The 16,475-nt window shown below is 37.4% G+C and overlaps 1 protein-coding gene and 1 non-coding gene across 2 annotated transcripts in view; both read right to left on the bottom strand.

Annotated features, from left to right (window-relative positions):
• Positions 1 to 16,475, bottom strand: part of LOC137574942 (prolyl endopeptidase-like) — a 144,637-nt gene that overhangs the window by 37,437 nt on the left and 90,725 nt on the right. Inside the window, 1 exon segment of the mRNA XM_068287372.1 lies at positions 7,540 to 7,659. Coding sequence (XP_068143473.1) covers positions 7,540 to 7,659 — 120 coding nt within the window.
• Positions 13,983 to 14,055, bottom strand: TRNAK-CUU (transfer RNA lysine (anticodon CUU)). Its single transcript has one exon. It is a non-coding gene; the product is annotated as a tRNA-Lys (tRNA).

Raw genomic sequence — 16,475 nt, 5'->3', positions numbered from 1 at the left:
CTGCTTTATCATCTAAAATAATTTAATTTTCTAATATCCAGCAGATTGAGTTTGTCGGTGTTAAAAAAAATATTAAATCTTTTAATGCTTTTATTACCTGTTCCTATATGCCACCATTGTCAGACATGGTGGTATATTTAAATCATTTAGAGGCAATTCAGTTTATCTTCTCATTAGTATCCAGTCAAGACATGCTCATTGTTGTAGGTGATTTTAATTTACCTGCTTTAGCATGGTCACCAACAGAGGAATCTACCATGTTGCTGCCCTCTATGTCACATGACTCTATTGATGGCCTTCTAGGCGTATCTTTATCCCAAGTCAATCCTGTCTTAAATTCTGATGGAAAATCGTTAGACCTTATTTTTGTATTGTATTCTTCTTATTGTGATGTTTCTAGGATCAAACCATTTGTTCTTCCCGAAGACAAATTTCATCCTACATTAAATTTAAAAATTGAACTGCCCTTGCTTTCACCATTACTTGGTTCGAATAAGTTACCTCTAACTAGGTGCTTTCGTAAGACTGACTTTGCCAGCCTTAATGAAAACATTACTACTACCGATTAGTCTTATCTGTACAATTGTAGAGATATGAACTCAGCTGTTCGTTATTTCTAAGATACTCTGGATTCACTCTTTGATATTTGTGTGCCTCTTGGTAGGCTGGAGCGGCTTAACAAACCTCCCTGGTTCTCTCGAGAGTTATCCAATTTGAAAAATTGTGAAGACTCGATATTATAAGAAGTTTCAAAAAACACGTGGTTCATCAGATTACGCTCTGTATACAGTCGCTAGGTCAAAATTCAAGATGCTAAATACACAATGCTATAAGAATTATCTTCAGCGGTGTAAGCTTCGGTTCTCTTCTGACCCTAAACAATTTTATAATTTTGTTAATTCTAAAGGTAAGACCTCTGTGCACCCATCTTGTTTGTCTTTTCAAAAAGGCGAGCACTGATCAGGCAATTGCCGATATGTTTGCGAGTTTTTTCAAAAAAACTTATTCATCTTTTCTTAGCGAACTTAAACTAGTTAAACCCGTTTATTCTCCGGGGCCAGATGGTCTTCCTGTATGTGTACTCAGGTTCTGTGCAAACACATTATGTAAACCCATTTTAAAATTGTTTCAATTGTCTGTCGAATCTTTCTCTTTTCCATCTATTTGGAAGGAGTCGTATATCATTCCTCTGCATAAAAATGGCAACAAGTCTGAAGCCTCTAACTACAGGGGTATTTTAAAATTTTCCGCTATTCCGAAAGCTTTTGAGAAAATTATAACTTCTCAATTGCAACATTTTTGCAGCTCTATTATTTCGCCATCCCAATATGGGTTTGTGAAACTTAGGTCTACAACCACTAACCTTTTATAATTTACCTCTATAATTATCAAGGGGTTCAAAAATGCTAAACAAACTGATGTCATATACACTGACTTCAGCAAAGCCTTTGATTCTATTAATCATACTTGATTACTTTCTAAACTGAACGACATTGGGTTTCCGCCTCTTTTCCTTTCTTGGGTTCGAGAATATTTAACAAATAGAAAACAGATGGTACTTTTTAAGCCTTCTTTTTCCAATTCCATTCCTGTGAAATCTGGTGTACCTCAAGGTAGTCATCTTGGCCCTCTGCTTTTCACATTTTTCAATAACGATCTTCCATCAGTCATTGTTCATTCGCGTGTGCTTATGTATGCTGACGTCATTTAGTCGGCTTCAAGCTGATCTTTTAAACTTTCAGTCCTGGTGCCAGTTTAATCTATTAAATTCTAACACTACCAAATGTAAGGTAATGACTTTTTTTTGTATCTCTCCTTTACTTATTTCTTAAACAATAGTCATTTAGAACGTCTAAATAATGTGAATGATTTGGGCGTTCTTATGGTCCATAAGTTAAATCTTAACTCCTGAGTTATTGGCTCAGGTTAATCTGTCGGTACCATGTAGATGGAGTAGATTATACCTTTAACCCTTAGTCGTTGTTCTTTTAACTATGCTATGCATAAAAAGAGAGTCTTCTATTAACATACTTAAAGCATCGATCCTATCACAATTAGTTAATAGATAGCTATAGTATTATTCACGCGATTTGTGCGGTCGGTCGGGTGGAAAGTGTGCAGTTATCTGCTTGGGCTCGCGCGTAACAGGCTTTGTCCTGGTGTCGTAGGGGCCACTTGAACGTATTGCGCTTTGTTTCGTCAACGTCGGCTATAAAGAAACAGTACCCTTTTCGCAGGTTGTTTTTTTGATAATTTTTAAAGAACAAAAGACGTTTCACGTTGCTTTATCTAAGTTTGTATTGCTTTAAAAGAGTATTCACCATAACGCAAGTGGTCGCTCCCGAAAACGTATCCCATCGCAAACCTATTTAGAAATCAGGATAAAAGACTTATATTTTTTGCCACAATCTGAGATTTGGCTAAACACTTTAAGATGCGCTTCTGGAATTTTCGTAACTGTGTAATCCAGCATTTCTTGCAAAAGGCACTTCAGTCCAACTTATTTTGGTTCTAATACAAATCCGATAAATCATTGCTGAATCCAATAAATCATACTTTTGAAAAATATAGCCTTTTCGCGTTTTTGTGCCCGATTGCAATAGCTTGTATAAAGCGCCAAAGCTTCTTCTGGAGTATATTTAATTGAAAGTTGTTGGTCTGTACTATTTCTTTTATGCGTGGGGATCTACATCTACCATTGAAACTATATCCGATACACTCCGTTTACCACATTTATTAAGGCTTATTAATGTTGCTCTCATAAGATCATTTTCAAGAGTTGTTTTCAATAAGATGTGATAATTTTGTGCATTAATGGTTAGTGTGGCAATCTTCAATTTCTTTAGGTTTTCGCACTGGTCCAAATTTTTCTTCTTCTCCAAATCGTCGTTGAGCCAGGCTGTATTGTTGCACTCCAAAAGCTTCTTATCTCTGTTGCTTTTTTTACACCGTTCGCAGAGTTTTTTGAAAAAAATTAAGTTTTTCACATAATTGAATCGTAGTCCTGCTCACTACAGTACGATTTCTGAAGAACATTAGAAATGAAGTAAGTAAGTCGTATTGCCGACTTTGGGAAACCATGCACCAGGTGAAACAAATATGTTACATTTCGAAGACCAAATGTATGTTTATTAAATTTAAATTCATTTCATAATCATTATAATAGGTAAATGATTTAAAATACCATTAAACAATACAACATATATTCACACCTCCCAAAACTTTTATTTTCTGATCAATTATTTTTTGATCAATTTATTAAGAATTCTGTAGCCTAAAAAAATGTTGAAAAAACATAAATGTACGAAATCACAATTCGATTTTTCTCTGTTTTTGAGCTAATCTGTCGATAACTTCTTCTACCGTGATATCAATATCTCTGTTAATACTCATTAGAGCAAATCCGTTCAGCCTATCTTCTCCAGTTGAACTTATCCAATTTTTTAAACCCCTCAAAGTTGAAAAACTCACCCTTAAAAATTTTGAAACGTTGGGAAAAAGCCCTTCGTTGCAAAGATTTAATGCGTCGATGAATGATGAGTTTTTCGAATGAGTTTTTGGCCATTGATCGATTATTACTTCGACAGTTTCAGAAACAATACCATGTTTTTATCGGTGGCAACTTGGTCATTGACATTTTCAACTCCTTTTTTAACCAATTTTACAGGGAGGATAATTTGAATAATTGACAATGTCGATGTAATCAGCGATCGAGGTGGCATCACACGTGTGGTGAAGAGAAAAAGTTGAAGTCGGAAAGTTGTCAAAAAGTTGAAGTCCGAAAGTTGTCAAAAAGTTGAAGTCGGAAAGTTGTTAAATCGTCGACTAAAACTTGTCACTATATATTTTAATAAACAAGGTGCTCTACCCTAAATATACATATTTACTTCGCAACAGAGTACGACAGAGTTTGTGAGTTATAGGTTAGATTTGCGCCCAAACTTTTATCCCCAAAACCCCCCCGTTACAACGCCACTGAAATGGGGTTATTGTTCTGGATATATTTAATCATTCCAATCTGGCGGTAAGTCCATAAATATGGCATCGCTGTCCTTATGACAGCACCCAACAATATTTTTTATTTACTGGAATTTTTTGATTTATTCGGATAGGTCAGCGTTCTTTTAATTGGTGTTAAGAAGGAAGTAAGGTTTCAAAAATGTTTGTCAAGGCCTACTGCTTGTTCCAATTCATTGACAGGTGAGGTGTAGTCCTGGCTTTTAACTTTGCAGCGGCTACAGAATGACAATAAGAATGTAGCATGAATTGTTGAGTTTGCAGGATGATTAGCATCTTTGCCTCAAAAATATATTTAGGAACAAATGTTGAGAACTGTTATCGGGTCCTAAATAAGGACGGGCATTGGGCTAGAAAGCTCAGGAAATTAATCCCAGTGGAACTGTTTAAACAGTCTCAAACAAAACATAAGTGAAAATAAATGTCAGTAAACCAAAAACGTAAAATAAAGTATTGATAATATAAAATAAGAAAACGATGGAGCTGAGCGAATGCATTCTGGAGGACTCTCTGACATGTATAAAACAGATTACACTGTGATAGTCGAAAAAAAGACATGGCAAAATTCGATGGTTTCACCCTATTTCGGGTCCTGCGAATCGAACTGCATCATTCGTTTTTTAAGTTATCACGATGGTTTCATACAAAATTTTTTGCGGAAGTTTTTCATCAAAGTTGCCATTTTTTCGAAAAGGATGTTTTTCCATTTGCTTCTAACTTCTAAAATATTCGTTTTCTTTGAAAACTTTCTTTAGCAAAGTTTCTTAGAATTGAAAGAGCTACAAATGTTGGGAAGTTATCTAGCCTCTAAATCCGTCCGTTCCCGAGCATTGGGACAAAATGTAAAAAAAATCGAATCTTGACCAAATTTTTTTTTATGTTTTCTTTCTCGCATTTTGCTAAAATTGATATTATTCCATTTGAAGCTTGATAATTATATGAGAACTTATTTTGCTCAATGACAGCAGAAGAGACACCAGACCTATCTAATTTACGATTTATAATATAATCACATAATCAAATTGAATTTTTTTTAGATGTCAACAAAATTAAACTAACTGTAGTTTTTTAGTGTTTCAAAAATATTCATACAGTCGGTATAATGTGGTATCCCAATGACAAATGAAGCACATGTTTTTCGTATAACCCGCTTGTAAGCCAGTGAGTAGAGCAACAACTTTTCGAAAACCAATCGCCACTCCTTTAGTTTGTACGTGCAATTCATATGTTCCATTAACCCAACGATATTTTTGCAGTATCCAAACGTATTATTGCCGTTTATTTCGAAAAAGTCAAAAAGTCTCTTCCTATACCCGTACACTTTTACATCCTTAGCCAAAATGTTAACAGATCGTAAATGATGTGCTAAAGAGTTCGCTTGCCTTTGTGACAATTTTAGTTGTCGTACCATCGTAAATAATTGAGCTTGGGATATCTAGAGATGTTGACAAGTTTTATCGATTTGGGATGGATCATACGTTGAAAGTAACTCTTCAGGTTCGGTGACAAATGTTGGCGAATTATATCTTTCTGTTGGGCTTTGACATCTTTGTAATTGTAATATACTCCGAATGAGGTACTGTGCAGATTGAACACTATTATAGACCATAAAACTCTTCTTTAGTTTTGCGAGTTTATTCTGGCATGCGTAGCAGTTATCCGTATGATTGTGAATCTATCTAAATCATTGGAATGCCGAAACCCATTTTTGGGCGCAACCTTTTTGACCAATTTTGCAAATTGTTATTGCATTGTGGGCTCGTAAATTTTCCACACACGTAGCAAAATCCGGCAAAACTTGTCGGAGACTTGTTCGCAAGTCAAAATTACGATTAACATCTATGCTTATAAGTACCCACCGATATCAGTAGAATATCATAGGAAATAAATATTTCTAATATCAAGGGCGTAACCAGTATTTAAGTTTATAAGGGGTAACATTTTTTTCCTCTTAACATAACTTTTATAATGCATTATCAAGTAAAGTAAGTACTTGAGTACTTTAAGTAAATTGATTTAAATGCACCCCTCCCCCCTCCCCCGTGCTCAATCCAGGCTCAATCCAGGCTACGCCCTTGACAACTACTATTGTTGTCAAACAATTTATATGCAGTTATTATACCGACTGTATGAATATTTTTGAAACACTAAAAAACTACAGTTAGTTTAATTTTGTTGACATCTAAAAAAAATTCAATTTGATTATGTGATTATATTATAAATCGTAAATTAGATAGGTCTGGTGTCTCTTCTGCTGTCATTGAGCAAAATAAGTTCCCATATAATTATCAAGCTTCAAATGGAATAATATCAATTTTAGCAAAATACGAGAAAGAAAACATAAAAAAAATTTGGTCAAGATTCGATTTTTTTTACATTTTGTCCCAATGCTCGGGAACGGACGGATTTAGAGGCTAGATAACTTCCCAACATTTGTAGCTCTTTCAATTCTAAGAAACTTTGCTAAAGAAAGTTTGTAAAAAAAATGAATATTTTAGAAGTTAGAAGCAAATGAAAAAAACATCCTTTACGAAAAAATGGCAACTTTGATGAAAAACTTCCGCAAAAAATTTTGTATGAAACCATCGTGATAACTTAAAAAACTAATGATGCAGTTCGATTCGCAGGACCCGAAATAGGGTGAAACCATCGAATTTTGCCATGTCTTTTTTTTTTTTTTTGAAAAAAACTATCACAGTGTAATAGCTTCCTTCAGGCTGAAGAAAACGGCGGGGTAACGCTGAATAGCGAATTACGTATACTTACATTGAAGGATGTATTGTATGTACCCAAAATGAGAGGTAATTTCATTTCGGTGAGCAAAGCAGTTGAACATGGATACATCGTTGAATTTGGACAAAAGTACGCACGAATAATCCAAAAAGGTGAATGCATTGTGAAAGCGGACAAAGTTGGGCGTTTGTATATTTTTGGAACAGCACCGAGCGAATGCTATGCCATTGAACAGTCTTACGAAAATTTGTGGTATAAACAATTCAAACTAATCATCAACGCTCTCGAGGAAGACGGACGTGTTTTTTTAAGCTCCCGCGTTTTAACTGATTTTATAATTTTTTTTTTTTTGTTTTATCGGCATCGCGATCGAAAATTATAATTATAATATTTAATCTAACTTGCACCATATCACTCGTTTGCGTTTTTGTGTGTTTGTGTTAATAATTTTTAACAACCTTAATTCTGTTAAAACCTTTGTTGTTTTTTTTTTTCTTTCTCTCTTTCCCACCTTTTTTTTTTTTTTCTTGTAAATCACAAGCAACGCTCATTTGTTGTTGTCTTGCAATTTCTGTGAGTTCTTGTTGCAGTGTTTTTGTTTTTGTGATTTCTAGCTCTTGCGCTCGCGCTCTTTAATTTAATTAATAATTATTAATATCATTTAAATAAAATTTTGAAAATGCTTTTTGGCTTTAAAACCCACAAGCACTTTCGATTAATTCATTTTAGAGATTTATGAAATGCTCTTTAGTTTTTAAAAGTAGATCTATGCAACGAATTGAATCTTACCTTGACTATAGTTTTCCAGTTTTCCTCATCTGAGTTTTCCAAGTCGATACTTATGACGCGATAGTTTGGAGCATCTTTATTTGTACGAAAATAAATTATTGTTCCTTCATTTGTAATATACTGTAATGAAAGTAAAAACAATGTTGTCATATTTCACTTTTTGTAAGAAAATAAATAAGTCTTTTCCTGTACTTTATATATACTTTTTCAATTTTATAATACCCTCTGCAAGGGTATAAAAAGGTGCGGGAATTCGGAGCAAAATCTCGTGATAGATTAACCATGGCGATTTACAGAACTCCTCGGCACTCTCCTCAGTATGACCGCATTCCGTTTTGGGAAAAAATCCTACCCCTCACTCTCTGCTGTTCACCCGGTGGTGTGAACATACCGCCCCACTTGCAACAAGTTGCAATTGCCTCGCTGGACATGTCGAAGGATGGGGAATGGAAGCGTTCTGGATCGACAAGACACTTGAAATCGGTTGGTGCTACTGTCCTTGGAGACATCTTCGGACTGCTGTAGAAGGTGGACCGAGAGCTTCTGGATTTTCCAGTAACGAATCCACAGAGAACCCATCCGAACATCGTCTCAATCCCCAACATTCTTGATAATTCGTTCCCCAAGGATAATGGGAAGGAGCTCGACTACAAGGACCAAATCCACAGGAGCACTTTGGTGAAATTGCCGATCAGCGAGCGGAAGGTCAAGCGAATCCTGCTTAACCTTATTCGCTACACTGGGCTGCACAACGGCTACTGCTTGGAACAGTTGCAGCGGTTCATCAGAGGGAGAAATCTGTTAGCGGCACACTTTGTCCCCGCTACCAGCATCGCATTGCCCAATGCCGCGAATGCTAGTTGATACTTTGTAGTTTGGAGGATTAATCAATTCAAACATTCTTTGGGAAATAAAGACGCTTCAGATCCCATATCAATCAAAGCGCGTATTTGAAACTGCTTGCCACGATGATGCATGGTTACACTCGCAGTACCCAGGAGACCTGTATTGCGAGTGGAGGCAAAGTAACTTCCCACGTTTACATGCTGGAAGAATCCGAGGACGCAGGATTCGGAACTATACAAGCATCAGGTGCTGAGCTCTCTTGCACTTGAGCGGGAAAGGCCTGAGCTCTTGCCGTAGGTTTTCGGCTTACGGATGGAAAGGTCTGACCGCTAGAGCTTTGTTGAAGGACATCTGTAGCCTCTAGTACACGGCGGCGATCAGTTAGGAATCGATTCAGGTCGTCCTAGGATGAGACGGCTGTCATTTTTGGAACGGACTGTTTCCACAACAGATGGGTGGATTTGGGCATTTTGCTTGTACAGATTGCTATGAGTAGGATATCCCAATTGTCTGTACGAGCCCCGGAACGCTCAAGACCGGTTAAGCAACCTTGAATTGACGTCTGCAGTTCTCTCAACCTCTTGGGATACAGCTGGGATCTGTAGAAGCTGCTTGGCTTGGATCATAATCAATAATCGATTATTTTCGTACCGCGTATTGAGGTTATCCCACGTGGACTGGTCAATGGTGACCTAGAAACAATGGCTCTGGCTTCACCGCGTGTTTTGCAACTTAAATGGTAAAGGATTATGAATAAAAATCGCGGTAAAGAAGTCACGGAATGTAGGCCAAGCAAGGCTGTCTCCGTTGAAGATTTCGACTTCGCACGGAGGGACTGTGTGGCTTTGATGGGTGGAATCGACGTAAAACGTGACAGGTGGGGGAGCCATTTTCGCGGCCAATTACTCGATTCGCTCTCCAAACAAAGTCCCGTCTCGCACATATTACTAAACATAATATTCATGTTTAGCTTTGATTGTAGCTTTGTGCCCCGGACTATTTTCGTTCTTTTGAGCCGTCAAGGCCTGCCTCGACTTTTGCCCAAAGTGACTTAAGCTGGTCTAAGCGTATTTTAATGGAGACGAGTGGCACATCGTCAGCTGGGAACAAATAACTTCGTGGAATTAGAGCTCTCAAGAGAGGAGATCGAAACGAAGCTGTAAGTGGACTGTATAATTTAAGGATAGAGGAGTGAGAAGGAAGTGTCTCCTCTTTTTAGTGAACACAATAAATAAGCATAGATAGCATATATGAAATTATAAGGATTTATAATTTTCCTCGCAATTGTGTGAATAATTATAAGGATATATGTATAATCACATGGATATTCAAATTTATACAATGCACTTTGGGCGATTTTTCATAATGGGCGGCATAAAGTCATAAAATTTATGGTGAAATATTAAGAAAAATGTTATTTTTTATTAATAGTAAACACTTCAGTTAGCTGAAAAACAATTTTTTTTTTTTATGGGGTGGCAACTCTCTTTTTGTGGCAGCCCTTCAAACCACCTGATCTGTTGAAGCTCGCAATTATATAAATTGGCGCGAAAAATTTCATGCTGTTGAAAGTGCTTAAATTATTGTTGGTTTCGTTTAAATAAATAAGTTTAATATGGATAGCAAAGCTCAAGGTATTTAGAATCTTTTATTTACGCTAAATGTGTATAAATGTTCGTGGTGTTTTTAATGTCCAGTGTTATTGTTGATTGTATTTTTAGCGAAAATCTAACAATTTTAATTGTGTTCCGTGGAGTATTTCTTGAAAATTGCATATCAAAACATGCAACTAAAAATGGCAAGTTACTAACGGATGTGTCTAGTTTATTGTAGTAATCATTTTTTTTGCTCATTTTTGTTCCTTTTAAAAAAAATTGCACTTGAAGTTTCCTTTACGTTCAACAACAACACGCTTGTTGATATTTGGAACAACAACAATCGCAATGCTGATGCTGTCGTAGCGTACATAATGGAAGAAATAAATGAAGATAATTTGAACAAATCAAACATACAGCAAATTAAGGCAAAAGTGACTAATTTTGAATATTATATAAAACGATACTTGCGCAAATACAATCGAAATCTTGAGCGATTCAAGTCAATTCATACAGAATGGTTTGCAAAATGTATGGAAATAAAAATTGAAGTGGAGGATACTGCTAAGCCATCACCATCGAAGATGGGTCGTCCAAAAGTAGGGTATGCCAAGGCCGGGCCTAGACTACGAAGGCAAATGGCATCAGAAGTTGCCGTTCAAAATGACTGCTCTACTGCATTACTTTTGCATGCCGCCTCTGCGTCTGCCCGTAAAAGTAATGAAAATAAATTGGTTGGCGTATTGCGAAATGTAATGACTGAGGAAAATGTTGTAAATCCCGAAATAACAAATCAAGCGGGACCAGATCGCATTTCTAATATTGAAGCATTAGCTTTTTTATTGGAGAATAATTTAACAAAGCAGCAATATATCAGTTTTACACAACTCAACAAGGCGCACGGCTGCAATATATGTCCCGGGTACGACTTAATAAGATCTACAAAATTGCAATGCAGACCGTCAGGAATTAGTATTTCCGAAACTGTGGCAAAGGTTTCTCTGCAGGATTTGCTAAACCACACAGCTGAACGAATATTGACCTTACAAAATGATGTTTTAGAGAAAATGGAAAATGTAACGGACTGCACCCTTATTATTAGCTATGGGTTTGATGGATCGACGGGTCAAAGTTCATATAAACAAAAATTTGATTCAGATCAACCTGATTTCTTAGATCAATCGTTGTTCGTATCCACTGTCATACCAATACGTCTAATTGATTCTTTAAATCGCGTAATATGGTTAAATAGAAGCCCACAGTCAATAAGGTTTTGCAGGCCTTTAAAAATTGAATACGCGAAAGAGAGCTCCACAAAAATCTTATGCGAAAAAGAAAATTTAGATATGCAAGTAGCGAAATTGGAAAAGTTCAAATGGCAACCTAAAAATATTTCTGTGGATTTTAAAACATATATGTCATTAATTGATGGAAAGGTATTAAACGTCATAACTGGTACAAAATCCAATCAATGTTGCCCAATCTGTGCCGTAAATCCCAAAAAACTTATCGAAATCACAGATTTTAATTCTGAAACCTTTCAACCTCAGCCTGGCTCTTTAAAATACGGCGTAAGTCCATTACATGCATGGATTCGATTTATGGAATTCGTCTTGAATATATCGTACCGTATGGATATAAAGACCTGGCATATCAAAGGCGATGATAAAAATAAAATGATGATAAGAAAGAAGGAAATTCAGCAAACAGTATGGAAGGTAATGGGTTTGCATATTAGCATCCCAAAACAGAACGGAAGTGGTAACAGCAATGATGGTAACACGGCGAGACGAATCTTTGGAAATACAAAACTGTTTGCATCCATAACATTGTTTGATGAGGTCATTTTGAATAATTTTTACTATATATTAATAGCAATATCGTGTGAATTCTCGATCAGCCCAAAAAAGTACCGACAATTTTGTAAATACACTTTTAATCTATATATGAAAACATATCCGTGGTACCCAATGTCTCCAACTGTACATAAAATATTAGTTCACGGAGCAGACATTATAAATTTGTGTATAGTTCCAGTTGGATGTTTGGGTGAAAATGCATCAGAAGCTCGTAACAAACATTATAAAATGGACCGACGTTCTCATGCCAGAAAAAATTCTAGATTAAGTAATATGGCTGACGTTTTTAATAGAGCCATGGACTCATCTGATCCATTAATATCAAGCTACTATATAAATAAGAGGCTGCAAAATTTGAAAAAGAAACCGCTTCCAATAGAAGTTATAAACCTTTTAGAGTGTCCAACATCAGAGCTGAGTTCATACAATTTTGGAAATGATGAAGACACCGAATCAGACAACGAAAGCGATGACAAACATGAGAATTCTTTTGTTTTGGATGAAGAAGATTATTAACTTTTTGATTTTTTGAGTTTGGAATATTGTTAAAACATGGTAAAATATTATTTTTTCTATTTTTATGCTTTGTTTTATAATAAAAATTTAAATTTTTGTACAGGTGCCGGGGTTATAAAGGGGCGCAAAATAAAGGCGTGGTCAAATTGACTAAAAAAAAATCCGAAATTAAACTAAAATATTAGTAACACTTAAAAAAAAAAAATTAAGCGCCTAGCTCTATGTGTGGACTTTATGCCGCCAAAATCAACTAATCGCCCATAGTGCAATGTGGAAATAGGCTGAAATTAATAAATGTATTTAAAAAGTATGGAAAAATTGAGATCAGTAGGCAAAAATAATAAAGCAGCAAGAGAAGACAAAATATTGTACAAATAAAATTATTTTTATTTTGCAAATCAAATACTGGCTGAAATATTTTTTTTAGGCACAATACGAAAATCACGATGAAAGAAATGGAAAGTCGTGACTGAGTTGGAATTTTTTTTAAATATGTAGCAATTATTTCATTAGCCGAATGTTTTTATTTTTGATAGTACACTTTATTAACAATATTTGCGCATAATTTCGTGGAAAAATATTGAATAGTTTTTAAGTCGTGGCTGTTTCTCTTAAAGATCTTTTTTTGGAAAAAACCATAAAAGTAAACAAATTTCATTAGTTTTGTGTATTTCCTTGTTTATATAATTTTTTATTGTGCATGGGGGGAACGTTTTATGCTAAAAATGAAAAATTCATTTCGGCGAAAAAAAATTTTTGTGCATAAAAAGTCGATTGTTTAAAAAAAATTTGAATTAAATGCTTTAATTATGTAGGTTTCAAATTATTAAATTGCGGAAAGCCAATCGAAGTGGCTGCAACCAATTTTGTGTGGGTGAAATTAAATTGTATTTGTACATATGTATGTTTGTACGTACGTAGATACGTACATATGAGTGTGCTTGCCGCGGCAAAAATTATTACATGTGAATGTATGGATGTACAAATTATTTTGCATAAATAATTTAAGCCGATGGACTAATGCTCAGCTCGTAGAGTGTGCTTTACACTTTAAGTAAAGGTGAGTGGTTTACATGTATGCGTTCATGTGTATATACATACATATGTATGTAATGCTATGCAATTGGATTTTTGGACAATCAGAATTTCGAAGAATGGAAAAAAATGCACTTCATAAACACAAAAAGGATCGGGAAATACCATGTAACCTTTCGGAGAGGTCAGGTATGTACAAGTTAACAGCCAAGTCAACGAACGGCCCTCGCAATGAATTCGAGCAACCCGCGAGATACAAATGCAACGTAACCAAAATAATATTGGCCGAAGCAACGGTCAGCCGTTTTAGTTATGTCGCAAGCGTTGAGTTCTTGTCGGGAATATGCTGAGTCGGCTTTGCTGACCACAAGCCCGATTGACTAATAAAGATATTAATCAATTAACATTTACTCCGGCACACTGCCGTTAAATATTTGCCTTATTAATACACCGTTGAGCCACAAGGCCAACCGTTAAGCAAGAGGACGAAGTCAAGTCCTCCACCAAAAACATTTGATATACAACTCAACCCGCCGCTAAACCGGTGACGTCACAACTGCCGTCAGAGGGAAAGGTGGAATATATTAACTGGCGCCCAACGTGGGGCACGAACCCACGACCCTGAGATTAAGAGTCTCATGCTCTACCGACTGAGCTAGCCGGGCCATTCTACACAAGACGGGGCTCAAAAGAGGTATAATAATTCGGAGCGTACATCGGGCAATAGGCGCCAAAAAGTTAACAATGTTACCCAAAAAGCACCTAGCCAAGACGATAATAAGTACGAAGAGATAGCCGAGAATACCCTTACAGAAATAGATGACGAGAGTGACGGATCTGAAAGCAACGATTTGTTGAATGTTTTAGGGGATGTTCCCAACTGCCGTTCGTCGAGCGTCGGTTGGCTTGCAGAACATTAAAGATTCTTGTCGACACTGGGGCGGCAAAAAATTACGTTAAACCCGTAAAGGAGCCCCATTTACTGTGAACTCCAATGGTAATTTTTGGAAAAGTTGCCACGTTTTTCTTATTAGATACCCTTGACACCTTTGACGCCATAATAGGCTTCGATCTGCTCACGCAGGCGGGGGTAACTATGGACCTAAGGGAAAACACCATAAACTACGGTAATACTTCGGAGGTACTCAAACACCATCCGTGCGATAATGTGAACTTTACACGTGTCGATGATATCATAGTCCCAGATTCTGTAAGAGCCGAATTTAAGAAAATGATACTAAAAAGAATTAGTGCATTCGCGACCCCTAACGAGGCGCTGCCTTATAATACTTCAGTCGTTGCTAGAATCCGAACTGTAGACAATAAGGAGGTATATACTGTAATGAAAGTAAAAACAATGTTGTCATATTTCACTTTTTGTAAGAAAATAAATAAGTCTTTTCCTGTACTTTATATATACTTTTTCAATTTTATAATACCCTCTGCAAGGGTATAAAAAGGTGCGGGAATTCGGAGCAAAATCTCGTGATAGATTAACCATGGCGATTTACAGAACTCCTCGGCACTCTCCTCAGTATGACCGCATTCCGTTTTGGGAAAAAATCCTACCCCTCACTCTCTGCTGTTCACCCGGTGGTGTGAACATACCGCCCCACTTGCAACAAGTTGCAATTGCCTCGCTGGACATGTCGAAGGATGGGGAATGGAAGCGTTCTGGATCGACAAGACACTTGAAATCGGTTGGTGCTACTGTCCTTGGAGACATCTTCGGACTGCTGTAGAAGGTGGACCGAGAGCTTCTGGATTTTCCAGTAACGGATCCACAGAGAACCCATCCGAACATCGTCTCAATCCCCAACATTCTTGATAATTCGTTCCCCAAGGATAATGGGAAGGAGCTCGACTACAAGGACCAAATCCACAGGAGCACTTTGGTGAAATTGCCGATCAGCGAGCGGAAGGTCAAGCGAATCCTGCTTAACCTTATTCGCTACACTGGGCTGCACAACGGCTACTGCTTGGAACAGTTGCAGCGGTTCATCAGAGGGAGAAATCTGTTAGCGGCACACTTTGTCCCCGCTACCAGCACCGCATTGCCCAATGCCGCGAATGCTAGTTGATACTTTGTAGTTTGGAGGATTAATCAATTCAAACATTCTTTGGGAAATAAAGACGCTTCAGATCCCATATCAATCAAAGCGCGTATTTGAAACTGCTTGCTACGATGATGCATGGTTACACTCGCAGTACCCAGGAGACCTGTATTGCGAGTGGAGGCAAAGTAACTTCCCACGTTTACATGAGAGCTGCTGGAAGAATCCGAGGACGCAGGATTCGGAACTATACAAGCATCAGGTGCTGAGCTCTCTTGCACTTGAGCGGGAAAGGCCTGAGCTCTTGCCGTAGGTTTTCGGCTTACGGATGGAAAGGTCTGACCGCTAGAGCTTTGTTGAAGGACATCTGTAGCCTCTAGTACACGGCGGCGATCAGTTAGGAATCGATTCAGGTCGTCCTAGGATGAGACGGCTGTCATTTTTGGAACGGACTGTTTCCACAACAGATGGGTGGATTTGGGCATTTTGCTTGTACAGATTGCTATGAGTAGGATATCCCAATTGTCTGTACGAGCCCCGGAACGCTCAAGACCGGTTAAGCAACCTTGAATTGACGTCTGCAGTTCTCTCAACCTCTTGGGATACAGCTGGGATCTGTAGAAGCTGCTTGGCTTGGATCATAATCAATAATCGATTATTTTCGTACCGCGTATTGAGGTTATCCCACGTGGACTGGTCAATGGTGACCTAGAAACAATGGCTCTGGCTTCACCGCGTGTTTTGCAACTTAAATGGTAAAGGATTATGAATAAAAATCGCGGTAAAGAAGTCACGGAATGTAGGCCAAGCAAGGCTGTCTCCGTTGAAGATTTCGACTTCGCACGGAGGGACTGTGTGGCTTTGATGGGTGGAATCGACGTAAAACGTGACAGGTGGGGGAGCCATTTTCGCGGCCAACTACTCGATTCGCTCTCCAAACAAAGTCCCGTCTCGCACATATTACTAAACATAATATTCATGTTTAGCTTTGATTGTAGCTTTCTGCCCCGGACTATTTTCGTTCTTTTGAG

This window comes from Drosophila tropicalis, unplaced genomic scaffold (genome assembly GCF_018151085.1).
Source record: "Drosophila tropicalis isolate 14030-0801.00 unplaced genomic scaffold, ASM1815108v1 contig_527, whole genome shotgun sequence".
Classification (NCBI taxonomy): Eukaryota; Metazoa; Arthropoda; class Insecta; order Diptera; family Drosophilidae; genus Drosophila; species Drosophila tropicalis.
The sequence above is the reverse complement of the archived record's forward strand: the minus strand, read 5'-3'. Positions and strand labels throughout refer to the sequence as shown.